This window comes from Porites lutea, chromosome 2 (assembly GCF_958299795.1).
Source record: "Porites lutea chromosome 2, jaPorLute2.1, whole genome shotgun sequence".
Lineage (NCBI taxonomy): Eukaryota > Metazoa > Cnidaria > Anthozoa > Scleractinia > Poritidae > Porites > Porites lutea.
In genome coordinates this window covers 32,692,947-32,710,587 of record NC_133202.1, presented here as the reverse complement: position 1 = coordinate 32,710,587, position 17,641 = coordinate 32,692,947, and the positions used below count along the sequence as shown (strand labels likewise).

Genomic DNA, 17,641 nt, shown 5'->3' with positions numbered 1-17,641 from the left:
CTAGACCCGGGGTAAAATGTCAAGCTATTACTACCACGCTAGACTTTCACCTTGCACTACAAATACTACAACAACTCAAAAACCATTTTTATTCAAGTAGTGTGACTGAAGGGGGTGTTTCCGTGCTGTCCTTTTGCACAAATACAACAACTGAGTATTCACTAGAAATTGTTTGTTAGTTACTGCTGTTGGTTTGTTTATTTATTTATTTTTCTTTTTTTAATTTAACCAGATAAAAGTCTATAAACCTTCAATGTGCATTTTAACTTCAACAATAACGTGGGGCAATATTCAACCAGTCAAATCTCGGAAAATGCATTATCGTAATAACCCTCGACTTCACAGCCAAAGTGAAAACAGACAAACTTCAAGAGATATTGGTCAGTGACCGAGTTTACAAGCTTTAGATGTCGGTCAACAAACGCCTAGATATCGACAGAGTATTTACGCATGAATTCATCTGTCAAAGTTTTGACCAGCAATCCGAGATGGAGGCCGTGACGAAGCTAACAGCAAAGCCTTAAAAGAATAATTTCCAAAGCAACTCCATCAGTTGACTCTAAGATGGTTTGCTTTTCACCAAAACAAACGCAAGGCCCAACGGTCACAAATATTTCACGTTTCCTGTGCCCATAATAGTTTTAGTAAGCTTGCGTAGGTTTGAAATTGGCTTTACTTTTTACAAACATAATGAAGCATACCGGTGCAACTTAAATCATTCCAGAGGCCAGGTTTCCCAGATTTGTACATCATTGCACAATTCTCAGAGCTACCTCCATTAGGTTCTGAGCTATCGGTTGCCCATCCTGTGTAACTTCCCCAGGCTTTTCCGTCCTCCCACACCCAGGTTCCTTCCGTTGCTATGTCGGTTGCGCCTACCCATATGTGTTGCCCGTTCCCAGGGATGAGTGAGTGTGCAAAGTCATTCTCTGCTTGCGAGTGAACGGTCAGCAACTTCGAATTCAAGCTATCACAATAGGTTTTGGCACCTTGCCAATTTTTTAGGATTGCAATGTATTTGTAACAAAAACTGTTGAACATCATCCATCCGCCATTCATATCACATCCTGTCAAGTAACGTAAAGTAAAATAAAATGAAATGAAGTGTTCGTAAGTGACTAAGTGTAAGTAAAGTGATTTGTAATAGAGCGGTTTTCACTTGACTGTCGTAAAACCAAAACCAAAGTAAATACACTAGCCAACCAAAGGGCGTAGTAAAACCAAAACCAAACCAATTCCTCAATTACTTTCGACAATCAAGTGAAAACCGCTCTATAAAGTAATTACAAAACAAGCTCGTGGAACAATATACCCAGGCTTAACGACATATTTAATTAGGTGATCCTGCTCTTTACGTTGTCCGGACGCTCAAGCCAACGTGGGAGAACGAACTTTGAGCTAACAACACAATTAACTTTCTTAATTTAAAGGACATTGTTTGGACCGACACATGTTGTCTGTATTAGACAGGTACCCTTCTTTATTGGAAGCCGAATATATACGCTGAGAAATGGTAAGAGCTAACCTTTGGTGTCCATTTTAAGATTTAGGTGAAGATTGGGAATTGCCTATGTGTCGTTTAGACGATTACTCTGTATATTATTTTAGATTAGATTATGCTGAGAGTAGTAGCGAAGATACTGTTGTGAAAAAAGTCTTACACTTCTTGCATGTGCCAAAATAAAGGTAATGACGTAACAAAGTACTCGGGACAAATATAATCCTTACACTAGGCGCACCAGCATCTTAAAAATAATAGACTATAACATGATCTGAATGAGATTCATGACGTCTTCGGCATTAAAGATAATTTGTGTATCATTCTTTATACTCATGACATTCCACTTTAAAAACAACAGTGCAACTGCTCCCTTCTGTTCTACTAAGGTTCCGTCTTATAAGAGGGGTACTGTACTAAGACATTTACACGAGGAATCCTATTTGAAATCTCGTGCTGAAACATTCAAAGACTAAATTTGACCTTTAAGGTCAAAGGAAACACTATAACGTGTGAGCAATCAGCTGAAGAGACAAAAGAAAAAGAAAGAAAGAAAAGCTTCAACCTAAATTCTTGAGTTTCCCACACCATTTGATTTCCAATTCCAAATGTCCAAAATCATTCCCCCATGTCATGGTTAGCATTACCCTGGGTACCAGAGGTTTTTCTCGCGTGCAGCGAGAATTTTTTGTGTGGGCCGAGGGCCGACACATCTTCGGCCGTAGGCCGAAGCCATCGCGCGGGTCACTATAAAGACTTGACAGAAACCGGAAACCGCGCTAGAAAAGTCTCTGGCACCCAGGGTAGGTTAGCATCCAAAATCACCCTACTTTATATCTCCACGCTCCCAACCTTAACACTGACTAAACAGCGATAAGAAACCAACCAATAAAAATGTTTTCCAATCGAAATAACAATTGAAAATCACCTTTTTTACAGATGGATGACAGTTGCCAATCACAATCCAAATCGTTCCACATGCCGTGAGCTTGATACATCGTTAGGCAGTCCTCAGCGTAATTAGCATCATTTGGTTCCCCAGGATGCCACTTCGTGTAAACACCCCAAGGTTTACCATCTTCCCATACCCAGTCTCCCTCGGTAGCTATGTCGTTTCCGCCCATCCATATGTCCACGTTGACAGGGATAATTGACCAAACAAAGTCTTGTTCTTCTTCGGAATGAATGGTCACCAAATTCGAGCCTATCGCCACGCAGTCTGTCATAGCATTATTCCACGTTTTCAAATCTTGTGTGAGTTTATAGCAGTATTTATTGAAACCTTGCCACCCATCGTTTTGGTTGCAACCTGTGAACGTCAAATCACAAGCACTTAATGGAATATTCAATATATCTATAAAAGGGCGTTTTACATGTGTCACTGATTAAGTGAGTCGTTTAAGACCACTCACTATGTAATAGGCGATCTCCGTGATGTGTACTTTGACCACAGTCCAATTTGTGTGGGCTTTTTTATTCAAATTTAGTCATCCCACAAGGTCTATAAGAAACAATAGGCTTAGTTTGCACAAGAAAGCAAAATTTCGAATCATTCTAGTAGCTGTAGTAAAATAACGCCAGCTTGGAAATATGGCGTATTTTTAGAACTTTTAAGGCCAGTCAATGATTCAAAGAGCATGGTTGGAGAGAACCAGTGGTGCCTAAAATTTGTTTAAAAATGGCGTATTCAAAGTATATAAATGGTTTTCTAGCCTGAACCGAAAGCCATCATGATACAGGCTGTACAAAGCGTGTACAGGGTTGGCAACATAACAGACACAGGTTAGAACGCGGAGGCTGCAGGATATAAATTCTAAATGTCGTTTCCCTAAAGTCCATGGTATTTAGCCCACAGCTAGATCTCTGTTATGAGTCAATGTTAAAGATAGCGATCGACGATAAAACTTTGTAAGCGAAATACGTTCGTTCGTAGTTTGCTGTTCGCAACAGTATCTTTTAAATTCAATTTACTAGCCTGGGTTTCAGGTGGTACTATGTTACTCACTCTAACTTCCTACGGTCTCGTCTCTTCTCCTCTGCTCTCTCGTCCTCTCTTTTGGGAAAAGCACGTGATTCAGACGGAGTTTGGAGCGATTGACCTCGGACTGCGCTGTTCCGACGTCCCAAAATTTTTAGTGAAATTGTTTCAGTGTATTAAAAGTAGATTAACAAACTTCTAAAGTCAAAAAGGATAACCATGTGACTTAAAAACCTCGGTCCACCCTTCTTTACCCACACCGTAAAATTCAAAGAATTACTAGGACGACAAATGCTTGAGACACTTACCAAAAGAACAATTGATCCCTTCAAATCCAGGTGCACAAGAACACGTGTAACTATTCAGCTGGTCCGTGCATGTTGCACCGTTCAAACACGGGTTGGGATAACAGTCATTGATATCTGTTATAACATAACAAAAACAAAGCGCGCACTCTGATTGGTCAATTAGCCATGTACCATTTTTCCATGACTGCACGCCAACGGAAAGCTAGCGCGGTAAAACTGGCGAACTCCTCTATTGTGCATGCAAACGTTGAGTTATGGATACACTTAGGAGGTTTGCTAAGCATTGAGGAAGCTAGTCAGTCGCTCTCGGCTACACCTCGAACAACTCTTGCGCTTTTTTCTTACTTGACAACCTCCTGCGTCCATCCATAATTCAATGGCGGCATGCTGCATTCTTACCATTTCTTAATTGAAAGACCGTGAAGTTGTAATACAAAACAGATGACAAGACGGAACAGATTCAGTTGTTAATAAGAAAATGTTGTAGGAAATGTAACATAAATGTTCAGTTAACTCAGTTATGAAATGATCTTTATTAACGTTTTACTTATTTCAAGTTTAAGATTAAAGATTCAAGCAAAAAGCACGACCAGGAAACTCATTAAAAGCAAACCAAAGCGAGTCGACATTTATTAGATTCATTTTGTTCTGTTGGAAGCATGTCCTCAGATATTTTATAACATAGCTAGAATATTCGCGTAATCAAATTCCATAGCGCGATTGTGCCTCATAATCCCATTAAGCGCGTTGATGACGTAAATAAACGATACCTCGAGTTCTTCTGAGCTTAGCAATCCTCCAGAGACGTCTCCCAAGTGGATCCATAAGTCAACAGCACACGATGAAGCGTTAACCATGTGTTTCATAACGTAAATTTAAGAGAAAACTTTTGAATTTGTTAACCGATAGTAGGTGAGTGTTGTTGTTGTTGTTGTTGTTGTTATCTGCCCGAGCTGTGCGGGCTATGGCGTGTGCAAAACATTCTTTGGAAGGTTATTTCTTTCAAAAAGGATTTTTCGGTGAATTAATGGTTTTTCGGCACCTCAATATAGATTTTACAATCTTTTTTAATCTTATCTTACGCGACTTCAGTAAACTTTCTCTCAGTTCCAAGACAAAAACATAGCGGTGAGGTAAAAAAAAATATAAGCTTAGTCACGTAGACATTGACGCTTACTCCTTTGAACGCGCGCTACAATGATAAAAAATTTAGTTAACTGCTGCATTGATCGCTTTGTAAAGCAATTAGTTCATGCTTCAGCTGTGCGTAAGTCGAGATATTGAGCACCTGGGAAGTTTGGAGAGCACTAAATTAAAGAGGCAAGAGTTGCTCTAGGCTGCGCCTCGAGCAACTTTTATGCCTCTTTCGTGCTCTCCAAACGTCCTGCGTTCTCAATATCTCGATATAAGCACGCAGACGCATGAACTAATTGTTAATTTAATGTTAAATCGTCGCCAGGTTTTTTGGAATATTTGACAGTAAGATTTATAAAATCTGCCAGTTTCATTTTACCAGTTCCCAACTTTCATGACAGACACTCCCAACCATTAATGTCTTCGAAGTGATATTAAATCCGTCAACGTTTCGTATATTACACATAAGTTTTCGTTTTATCTTTTTCATTTAAAGTCAATCCCCGCCCCTCCTCCCTTTCCTCAGAAAACATTACTATAAGGTTACTCACTTAATTCTAATATATAGATTTAGCCAGGGCTAAAAGCGAAGCTCCCGTTAATCAAACAGTAAACTTGTAATCCACAGATAGGGCACATTCATGTGACTTTTGAGGCAAATTAAGTTTAAGTGATTTTAGAGAAAAATAATTTGACAGTCCAAGAGTGAAACAAATTTTACATCGAGTTAATAGTCTTATTTGTACACCCAAAAATAGCAATCATGTTCGATCACAGTAGATTAGGCCTGGAAAACAAATAGACCTATTCGTGTATTGTATTTGCATTAGCTGTTTTCTCAACACGTCTCAGGTAAACAGTACTATGACGCCCTTTTTTTATCATACAGACCTCGGACAGAATTTGTTCTTTTTTGCCCTATAATTCTGCAGTTTTTCACAATTTTGCAAGACAATTCGCACTACAAATTATAGCATTGAATTATAAGACGTTTTCATGAAAAGAATTCCATAATGCGGGACTTTTCCGTTAGAAAAATCTGGTCCTATGTGATATGCAGGGTAATAATTATGGGCTTTAAGTGAAAACGATAAAAAAAATTCCCAAAATCACCTTTTCGGCCAGCCGGACGGGTTCTCACTTTTGACACGCAAATTTGCAGTGCGATTAATTGAGTTACCATTTACGCTTCAACATGATAGAGAAATTGTTTATGTTTAGGTTTTATTTCCCTTTATTTATTAAACTGTGTATGGTTTTGTTATGTGTAATCTTTAAAAGCGTGTTATATTTACGCGCGGCGTTTTGAGTATTCCTGCATGCGATGTTTATGTCCGACTGGAAACAACCGGTGCAGCGATAAAAATTGCGGAAGGGACTACTAACAATCAATAAAATAAATATAATTCGGTGAAACATGTACAGAGACAATAATTTTCATTCACGAAGCGAGGTATTGAGAGTAAAGTGTCTCTGAAAATCATGAGTCAGGTAAGCATAAACTTTTTTTATGTTTTAAGCCGCGGCTTCCCGGTGTTTTGCTCTTTTTCAAGATGAACTCAAAGCAAGAAAATCGCTCAGAGCTTTCTGTTTATAGCCAAAATCATAACTAAATAATCTTCGGAACCTTTTCTTTGAAATTGCGGTCAAAAAACGTCTAAAGGCTTTTTAAACCTGGTACTATTGTAGGTTAGATCATTGCTCGTGTATAAACTTAAGCCGCATAAACCGTACGCTCGACTTCAGGAAACCGAAAAAAAAAACACATCAAAGACAATAATTGCTCAGGCTTACCAGTCGAGACGCTGCTTCTGAAGGTCATCAAGTGTTCCAGAATCGCTGGAGACTTTTCAACCCTCTTACGCCTCAAGCAAGGGCAAGTGGCTAAGCTCATTCTTGAAAACGATGCCATCCGAAATCGGATTTCCAATGACTTTCACAAGCGGTGCATTTGTCAACATAAAGCGCAATAAACAGACCAGCCATGAATTACAGAACAATGTTGATAGCAGCTGTATTTCATTTTGCACACCAGGTATAAAAAGACAGTTTAAAACATCACAAGATGACACAAAACTCTTTCAGCTCCAGCTATCAGTAAGCAAGTTTCCAGACGCTGTATGAATTTTCCGCATGAACTCACCTGTCAAATTTTGACCAATCAGAACATAAAAGTTGGACACAGAACGTGATCAACGCGTGACAGTGAGAAAAGTCAACAGCGATTGCCTAGCCTGCATGCAAAAGCGGGTTGAATTTTGGCGGCCGAAGTCAGTTCGAAATCAAAATTTTAAAAATGCGGCTCATAAACACGACTTATTTCATATGCATTTTAAAAAAATTGAACTTCAGCTTGCGATCATTTGAAAAGTAGCAACTTGTCAGCGGATACCTTCAAAAAACACTCGAACTCAGTGGGTCGATACCTGAGCCCGCGATACGGTCAGGTGATACTGGTCAGCAGAAACACTATTTTGACAGCTGTCAATTAATCAAAACATGGATGTACAATATCAGGTTGCAGGCTCCCAAATTAGCTAGAAAGTGTGAGATTAAACATTGGGATGCCTGTGGTGCGGACGGACGGAAGGTCGGGTGGTCGGTGTAAGGTCACGTGATTGCCGAATTTTCTAGGATGGATAGATTTCCTAAGCTATGGGGTTTCGAATTGAGCCCGTGATCAAATAAAATATCAGCGCAAAACTTTAAACACTACGTGAACTCAATGGATAGAAAAATGAGCTCGCGATACACTCAGGTGATGATGGTCAGCGTATACTCTAGTTTGACAGCTGTCAATTAACCTTCATTAGAATGGTGAATATTCGAATTAACAGACTACGAGTGTGAGTAAGGCATATCCGTCCGGCTTGTAGTGCAAAAGGCCAGATCGTGTACCTCAGCGAACCTGAGCCCACGTTATTAGTTTTCTGATAGTGGTCTGCACATGTCCCATTTTGACAGCTGTCAATTACCTTAACTAGGCTTACCAATATAACTTTAAACGACTGTCAGCCAACTGACAGCCTTGCCCGGCGTAGTTTCGTTTTTATGTTGAATTGGTTAGTGTGACATATTATATCAGCTTATATGTAGGGGCAAAACGACTGGTCTTTCATCTGAGCCCGCGAGATGGTCATGTGATAATTGTCAGTGGATGTCTGATTTTGACAGCTGTCTATCTAATCGTACTCATACGGATGGCTTACATAACTGAAAGGCTAGTCAAGTTGTGCAAGATCTATTGTGACGTTTGACATCGGCTTAAATGAAGTGTGTGTACGGGTGGGCGTACTCTACGTCATAACCAAATTTTCTCGGATGGATAGTTTACCAAATTTTGTTACCCATGGTGCTACGTTGCGCGCGCGCGAAGCGCGCGCGAGAGCTCCGCTATAATAAACACTCACTGATACTGCAGCTTTTCCCTCCGTATCCGGCTACGCATGTGCAGCTATAGTCATTTAATTCGTCCGTACATGTCGCGCCGTTGACACACGGGTTTGGAAAACAGTCGTTAAGATCTGAGAAAAGCAACATTACTCAATAAATAAACTGACTTTTATCCATGATATCATTATAACTCTTAAAGATTGTCCTTGCACTAAAACAAGTTAGAAATCTCTTTTAGTTCCTGTCCTATCTTTAGTAATAATAATAATTGTAAGAAGAAAATGAAGAAGAACGAGAACAAGAAGAAGAATTAAAGAAGAAGAAGATCGAATAAGAAGCAGAAGAAGAAGAAGACGACGAAGACGACAGCAACGAATTATAGATATCGAGTACCAAACGTAAACCTTTTAAGCGCACTTATGTACTTACTGATTTCGCAAGACTTCCCTGTTGTTCCAGCTGGGCATGCGCAGGAGTAGTCATCCAGACTATCTGTGCAAGCTCCTCCGTACTGACAAGGGCTAGAAGCACAATCGTCTGGATCTAACGAAAAGAAGCACACTTTTATACAAAAGATTGTTCTCTGGTTCTCTGTCGAAGGTGCATAGATTGATAAAAATCATAAACGACGAGGTGATTCATCCGACTGAGATGCCAAGAAGTGGACTGAAAAAACCGGGCGCATTCAAAATATTAGACAGACATATGCATCAATATGTATTTTTTTGTTTTGTTTTGTTTATTTGCTCTTGCTGTTGTGGTGCTCACTCCAGAGATAAGTACAGATAAAGTCATGAATGGACTGTGCTTTTCCAGTGTTTTACTTACTAATGGTACAGTGCCTTCCGTAAAAGCCGACTATGCAAGTGCAAGTGTAGTTGTTTACTTGGTCTTCACATGTTGCGCCATTGCTACACGGATATGGTATACAGTCATCAATGTCTAAATGAAGGAAGAGGTGAGAAAATCTAAAATCAATATAGCACCTAAAAAGCTCTTTAATACAGAAATCGTTTACCTCGTTTTGCAGTCAATTTCCCCCAAGTTCAATCTTTATACAGCTATTTCAAAAAAGGTTGTCGGAAAAAATGTGCACGCGACAATCCCGAAAAGGAATATGTGATATGATCAATACGCTGTTGCTGACACTGTAGCGGTGTCAAATCCTCCATTGTTGCTTTCCTTTAGCATTCGCAAACATTCGTCTATGGCCTTCCGTGCCATCTTTTCAAACTTCTTTAAAGAACAGTGAAATAAATACCACCCACAATACCTTTCGCGATTGTCGCGTACACTTTTTCTGCTAACCTTTCTCGAAATAGCTGTATATGTTTCTATCGACATCATTTTCAAGAAACGTCGCAAAATGTCATTATCGATAAGCAGGAATTTACAACGACTCTCTATTTAAATTTTTAAAAAGCATAGTTTTTCTTTCTCTTCTTTAACTACTACTTCTCTAATAACGTCTGTGAGACAACTTTGAATAACCAGTCGAATTTTTTAGAATGTATTGTTTCAATTGAATCAACTGATTCATTCTCTGTGAAATTTACGTTTTTGTAACTCCCATTTTTTTCTTACTATAATTTCAATGTAAACTATTGTTAACTTTTTTGTTTCCTTTCCTTATAATTGTGAGTAATTATAAGCGCCAACTCCAACGCTCTGTTTCTTTTCTTTCAACCTATATTTGGTTTTATAGAGAATTTTAACATGAAGTCACGTTCGCCACTGCCGTTTTTTTTTTTGGTGTCCCAGAAAAGACCCGTAGGAGTTAAACTTTTTCCTCATGTAAACGCGTTCTTTTGCTTCTAAACATTTGAATAGCCGTTGGCCATATGAGTGAAAACGCTCAGAACAATTTTCCTCATTTTCTCTTCCTGTTTTGTGGATAAATCGAGATAAAGAACGATGTTGTTCTTTTAACTGTTTACATTCAAACAAATATTTGCAGATTTGAAGTGGAATTGACTGACTTTTTATCTAGTAACTAATAACTGAGAGCTGAAAGGCGAGAAAACTGAAAATGTCATTCAATCTTTCAATTTTTGATAACCTCAGCATAAGTTGACCCTGAAGTTAAAAAACAACGCTTTCAAGGAAGCAAATTAAAGTAAGAAAAATTGCTACTCAAGAAGTTTAAGGCCCGTGACTAAGGGGTTTACCTGTAGAAAATGATTTATTGGCTATAACTTCGGCATACTCAAGGGGTTTAAGGCCTGTGTCGAAGATGTATTCTGAGCATATGAAAAATTGGCAATATCTCTCGCTAGGAGACCTAGCTAACAAAATGAACTTTTCCGCAGAAGTAAATCTTCAGGTTTTCTTGTGTCTTAACGTTTAATTATGGTCACGTGACGTGTCAAGTGACCAAAAAGTGAAACTGAAGGAAATTGGCGAATTGGTGGCGAATTTACTTTGTTTCGATAAACAAATTGGTATTTCTGAAAGAGGATAAACATGCCTAACTTCTACGTTTGGAATGAATGTACGCGAAGTTTAAAATTAAAGTTTTAAATAATTCAGGATTAAATTTGGGCAGTTAAAATAATTAATGTTTTCCCTTATAATTTTTTATTGAAGTGCAATGGACGGTCATTCCAAACGTGAAGTGTTAGAAATATTTAACATGAATTAGAAAAATAAAATGTTTTTTCCGATTTCTTTTCGTAAACCGGCCACCAATTGGGCAGTAATTTACGATTTTTAGCAAAATGGACTTATTAACACAATGTTTACACTTTAAAATGTTAAGGACGGTGAGTTCTTTACGTGAGCCAAATTTTGATTCAGCGCCATCACCTATGTCAATGTTATAGCCAGTAATCATTTTCCACAAGTAAACGCCTTTAAGTCCCAGGCCTTAAACTACTTGAGTGGATGATGGCGCTGAATCCAAATTTGGCACACATAAAGAAGTTATCGTCCTTATCATTTTCAAGTGTAAACATTGTGTTAACAAGTCACGTGACCATTTTGCTAAAAATCGTGTACTATTGACGAATCGGTAGCCGATTACACTTCAATAAAAAATATGGGGGAAAACATCATTTTTAAGTCCAAATTTAACCTCGAATTATTTAAAACTTTAGTTGGAAACTTTGCGCACATTCATTCCAAAAGTAGAAAGTTGGGTATGTTTATCTTCTTTCCAAAAATGTCAATTTGTTTATCGAAACAAAGTAAATTCGCCACCAAGCGAATTTACTTCATTTTCTTTTTAGTCACGTGACATGTCACGTGACCATAATTAAACGTTAAGGCACAAGAAAATATCAAGATTTACTTTGGGGGAAAAAATAATTTTTTCCTAGGTCTCCTGGCGAGAGATATTGCCAATTATTCATATGCTCAGAACACATCTTTGAACCAGACCTTAAATAAACCCCTTGAGTAATGAAGGAGGACAAATTTACTGAGCTTGAGATATTCTTAAAGTTGCATGTAAGAACTACAAAATTTTTAAATTTAAAACCAGGAAACAACACAGAAAATGTCTGTTGTGTTGCCTACTTATTTCACAGTTTCTTCCAGTGAATCCTGTGTTGCAATCACACATGTGACTATCGTCGTAATATAAAGGAGTGCAAACACCGCCATTTTGGCAGGGTCTCTTCACACAAGGAGTCTGAAAAAGAAACCATGACATAAATAAAATCTAAAAACTATACCCAGTTAATTCTATCTTATTTTTGTTAGGTTTTGAGTATTTTGAATTACTTTAGTCGGTTTTCTGTTCATTTATTAATTTTCTGTATTCATTTAAAGAAATGAGCAGAATACCAATTGAAATAACGGGGTCAAATTTTGAACCATAAAGCAAAAAAGAAGAAAAAGAAAGAAAAGAAAATAATTTGTGGAACATTTTAGCGAACTTGGTTTTTATGCACCCACATAAAAAAAAAATAGAGGAACAAGATTGCTTTCTTAGTTTCCTGCGCAGCCTGTGTGGAAGACTACTGCTTTCTTGTTTTTAGGACAAACTTTAAAAGGAGTTATTTGCCGTTATTTAACCAATAACAATCTGTTTTCATGTAAGTTTGAACCACGAAGTGAAACAACCTTTATTTCTAATAAAGCAGTGGTAGAATAAACACACATCGGACTGGGTGGGGAGGGGAGGATAAACTTCTCACTCTTGTTAATCAATGTTAGTTAGTTACTCACTGGTAAAAACTCGCTTGCAAGAAAAACCTTGAAAGTGGTTTAAGAACTGCTGGCAGAAATTTGCCATTTCAATACCCAAAAATATAAGAACTTGTTTAGACAAGCAAGGTCCAGCAGTTCGTATGTATCAGTTACAGCGGATAGTTTTAAGCAAGGAGTTAAACTTTGAGATTGCAATTTCAAATTTGTATTGCAGGAAATCTATTTATTTAGTTAGTTAGCTAATTCTTCAGTTTTTTAAATCATTTTTTTATCCGGATAAAACTCTTGTTCTCATGTTACATATACATTCTGTAACGATCATTCTAGTTGGGCTTATCATGTTAAAGTTGTGAATAAATACATAACTGATTATTTAGGACCAAATCATATTTCATTTATTTTTCTGGTAGTCAACAACTATATCTTCTTCATAGCAATTTTAATTGTCAAACAGGTTCTTAAAAGACCTGCCAATAACTAGGAACCTCAAAATACAAGAACCTTTTTCCGCCAGACTTCAAAAAATACAGGTTCTAAATACACGCGAGTTTTTATTGTATCAGTAACCAAATTAGTAACCAAAACTTCTGCTCAGTAATTAATTTCAAGGCGGGGAGCCTTACGTGAATACTATTTCCATAAAAGTTTAAAATAACATAGCAACTTTATTCAGGTGTCCTTGTGTTTAACTGATTAAGACACATTTTACAAAACGTCTTCGAATTGAAAGTAAAAATAATGTAATAAAAAAAATGTGTAATATAGAATACGTTGAAACTCACTAAAATTTAAAATGTAAAATCAATATTTAAAAAATTCAAAACTGTTAAGTTAAAACCCGACAAAAATATATTAGAAAATGGTAAAATACTTCTAAAAATTTTAAAAGTTACAAATCATACAGGAACTACAATCGTCTTTTCTACTGAAACTTTAAACTTTGAAAGCGCTTGCCACATAATTTATGTCATAAATTCTGAAAACGGAGTCGATTTTCTTGGTTTTCCAGAAATTTCCCAAACATAGAGCCGCCCTCGATTAGCTGAATTTTCGATAAATTTTTCTTTCCTGAATTTCCTCTTTTTTGGATTTTAGTATCGGATTCTTCGCTGAATGTCTCACTTTGCAAACGTTTTTCAATTTTTTAGTTTGGAGGCAAAATACCTTCTATTCGCTTTAATTTCCTAACTTAAGGAAAGTTTCATAGATTAAAAAGGGGAATGGAAGCACTTCGAGAAAAATCTAGACTTATTAAGCCATATAAATAAACTTAACTTGAACATGGGTAGTAATCTGAATTTAGGCCCCTCGGTGAATCTAGTTGTCAAATTGTTAACTTACCGATTTAGAGTAGTGGTGAGACATTGCGTTTTCTCTAAGGTTTACTGAGTTGTTGTACATGTCGCTTAGTAGTAACTCGCACCAGAATACCCCCTCTTCGTCAGGAGAAGAAGCCGCATTCAGAGATAAACATGCTGGAACTGCCGTCAAACATTTCATAGCGCAGTCTGCAAACTCGCTCACATTGAATACCATTTGCTTTGATGCTTCAAGATAGTACCACTTGTGTTCCACAAAGCTGAACATTCGAGCGGATGTGAAGGCATCAATTTGAATCTCTATTGCTTCAGCGAAAAAGCCAAAGTAAAGGCACAAACAGCCATTCAGCAAAATGGATAACCTTAGCATGCCTCTGTTACACGGTCTCGATCAAGCCAGTTGTAGCTATGGTACGAATCTTGACTTTGCAGAGTTGAATTTCCCGGAAAAGAAACAATGTTAGCTAATAAACTCGAAATGATATCTAAGTTCTTTCTTCACAACAATTATATGGAGTTAAATAATTCACTTTTAAAAAAGCACTGAACTGAAACTCTAGAACACGTCATTTAAGAGTACTCAAAGGCCGACAAACTGTCGCTGACGGAAGCCGAAGTTGGGAAAAAATTGTCTGTCAAAATATGAGCGGAACTAGGTTTTTTTGTTGCTGTTGGGAATCTGACAGGTAATACTTAATTGTTATACCTGTTATTTCAAGTGAACCCAGTCATTAGAATATCAATTTCTCTAGCAACGGGAGTCCCCTCCTCCCGCCCCCTTCTCTGTGGCACTGTTGAGTTTTTGAATGTCGATTATTTTAAAAGCGACTGAGGCTTCTCTGTAGTTTCAAAGACCCAGTGCATAAGCCTGTAAGATAGCAAGATAACTGCAGAATGCATGGCAGCGCACAACCATGCAGTTTACGGCCTGAGCCATGGCCTTCGTGCTTTATATTATCGAGTTCGCGTTGTGTATATCACTAACATACTTGAGCGACTTATTTGAGACAAACGATTGGTCAAAAATGCTGGGTTGACCCTGCAGAGATTTAGTCATTAGTAAATCCAGGGTTTAAATGACTGACGTTGACTATTGTTACGTTCAAATTAATGTTCTGAAATTTAAATATACTCGATATACCGTATAAGGTGAATTGAAAAGTATTGCAAATAACTTTTATTTTAAGAGCTACGATTTCTTCTCTTTTTACCAACAAAAAAGCATTGACAAAAGAGAACAACGAAACGCAGGAATTCTCCATGCGCTTCTTAAAGCTTAATAATTGCACTCGAGGCAGGTGAGTTCAAAACTAATTAGTATTTTCACCAGGAGCGTAACTTCGGGTGACCACAAATAAATAACAAAAAAAAAAACGTTTATTAAGAAGGTAGATTTTGTAACGTTATTCTAAATTTAACAAGAAGGAGAGGGAAATATCATAGGTCTGGAATATTTTTGGACAAAGACATTTCATTGCAAGATATACATTTGCTTTAATTTATTCCTGAGTTCCACGCGTCCAACTTTATTCTCTGGGTCACATTTCATCATCATCATCATCATTTGATTCTTTCCACTTCAATATTTGTAAAATTCTGAGCATGGACCTCTTAAACGGTGACTTAACAGTTGCGTTCAAGTTGCTTAAAGATTCGTTAGGAGCCAGAGGTCCCTGTGGTGCCCAGTTAGAGAAGGAATTAAAGATGGCGGGCGTCAAAGTCAAAAATGCAATTGGGGTCTTTCTGCTCTTTTTACTGGCGTTACCAACTATCTTTAATTTCAGCAGAATTATCACAATTATCAGCTCGAGGTGACGCCAAACGAAATCTATGACCGTTAACGACCCGCCGCCATTCTTGTTTATTAATGATCTTCCTACTAGCGAAAACTAGTTTACAAGGTACTTACAGGGGCCGTAGGGGTCTTCCTACCTCTCAGCTAGCCGGGAAGATCCTAGTTCTTTCAGACAAGTACAAACCTTTGCATGTAAACTGAAAACAGAAAACAAATGGCGCTAAGATCGCCTTCTACGATCTTCCCGGTGCTCGAGGCCCTCCATGTAAACAGCCGCTAAGTTATACTTGGGAAAAAGAACATACCAGCAACCCTTTAGGAGGAGTTACGAGGAGCGAGAACGCCTTAAGAAAAGTTTACAACGATGATTTTTTTGAAAATTGAAAAATAGACATGGCTGTGTTACGAAGATTATAGTATTTAGATCACTAATATTTCATGAAAATGCTCATTGAAATTGACTGAAATTCTTATTTTCTTGTTTGAGGAGAAAATGAGTTTTTTAAGTTTTTTCCGATGTTGTCAAATAATTCCATATTGAAATTCCTTGATATTTTAGTTACTGAGATTTTTGTAAGTGAGTTCTTGCTCGGAGTTTGTGAGCGTTAGAGGACAAAAGAAGTCTTTGGGAGGTGATGGTAGACTAAAATCGATAATTCTTTAAAGGGAGGATCAGTATATTCTTTAAATTTTGAAAAAGTGATCCTAATAATTTTTCTTTGTAGCCTTTGTACTGTTTCTAGTTGTTGTGTACGAATACCTTAGATACATATTCAGCCTTAATATATGGCTACAATAGTACGCGCGCTCTGACTGGCTGCTAAGCGGGCGAGGTTTTCTTGTAATGACCAGGCATTACTAGAAAGGTGTCCAAGCCACATGTAATCTGTGTTGAACTTGATAGTGGGCATCCATGTTATGATCAGTTGACAGCTGACCAGTGTCACATGACTGTACCGCGGGCTGAAGTGTACACCTTATTAAGATGACGTGTTTTTTGTAAGTTATCCGCTGACCACTTAAACCTTTTCATTGATCGCAGGCTGAGGTACAAAGATTCTCATTATCAAAGAAGCTATGTCCTTGGTTTCGATTGCATCGCAAGGTTCGTTTCGGTTCAGTGAACACAACTTCGAATAGACCTATTCAGCGAACTCAGTGTTGTACCCAAATCAAATCTCCTGGGGTTAAGATTCTTTGTGTGTTGTATTGGCATTATAATGTGGCATTCACATTCAAATGAAATGGAAATTCCTGAAACAAAATGTCCCAAAGGGTTTGAATTGGATACAACATTGAGTTAGCCGAATAGAAAGGTTTATGGCCTTGCACGCGGTGTTTTTTATTGTATTCACTTTCAATTAATAATAGCGCTAAAAAGGCCGTATAATAAATGATTTATTAAACTTGTCCGTTCGGTCATTACAGGAAATCTCAGGCCTTGGCGTTGATCGCTCGGTCAATACATCAAGGAGGTTTCAGTCTGAGATTTCCTTGTAAGCAGCGGCACCCAACGAGAATATAGTTCAAAACCACTGAAACATAGCATTGTTAAGCGTATTTTAGTATTTAAATGGTAGATATCGGCATATTCTTATCCTCTAAAAACTTTTCATCTGTTCGGATTTCCTAGCTGAAAGTCCAATGATCCGAAAATTATAGGGATCAAAACTTACCTTTTCGAAAATTTCAGCTAGAAAAATAGCTCCCGAAAATTCTAGGTGACCTTTTTAGGATAAAAATTCTTCATTTTAAAATGGGCAATTATACCATTTTTTAGATGTTCGAAAATCCTAGGAGAGACAGGCAAGCAAGAAACTTTGCAACAAATGTTCCGAAAATTCTAGATCTCAAATCGTCTTCCGAACAGATATTTTCCGAAAATTGACGTTGGGTGCCCCTGTGTAGGGACCTCACTGTCGGTTAATAAGTGGCATATAAGCAACAGACACAAAATAAAGAAGGTCGATATAAGAAGCCAGGGAATTCATAAAACCACAGAAATAACAACAGAATATTAAGAAAAATAAACTTCAAAGCTGTTAATCGGGCTTTGGAAAAAAT

The 17,641-nt window shown here is 37.6% G+C and overlaps 1 protein-coding gene across 1 annotated transcript; it reads right to left on the bottom strand.

Annotated features, from left to right (window-relative positions):
* Positions 1 to 114: 114 nt before the first annotated feature.
* Positions 115 to 14,154, bottom strand: LOC140926077 (neurocan core protein-like). Its single transcript, XM_073375875.1, has 5 exons — positions 13,805 to 14,154; positions 11,828 to 11,942; positions 9,140 to 9,253; positions 2,427 to 2,807; positions 115 to 1,067 (listed from the first exon to the last, which is right to left on the bottom strand). Exons 1-5 carry the CDS (start codon positions 14,150 to 14,152, stop codon positions 673 to 675), a joined length of 1,353 nt encoding a protein of 450 aa, XP_073231976.1. The 5' UTR covers positions 14,153 to 14,154; the 3' UTR covers positions 115 to 672.
* Positions 14,155 to 17,641: the final 3,487 nt, after the last annotated feature.

What these genes read in the sequence shown, in the direction of transcription:
- LOC140926077 (XM_073375875.1), bottom strand. Translation starts at nt 14,152, where the DNA reads ATGCTAAGGTTATCCATTTTGCTGAATGGCTGTTTGTGCCTTTACTTT. An exon ending in TGGAAGAAACTGTGAAATAA is followed by an intron (nt 9,254 to 11,827) that starts GTAGGCAACACA and finishes TCCTTCATTTAG; the next exon opens with ACATTGATGACTGTATACCA. An exon ending in CGGAAGGCACTGTACCATTA is followed by an intron (nt 2,808 to 9,139) that starts GTAAGTAAAACA and finishes TGACGTTCACAG; the next exon opens with GTTGCAACCAAAACGATGGG.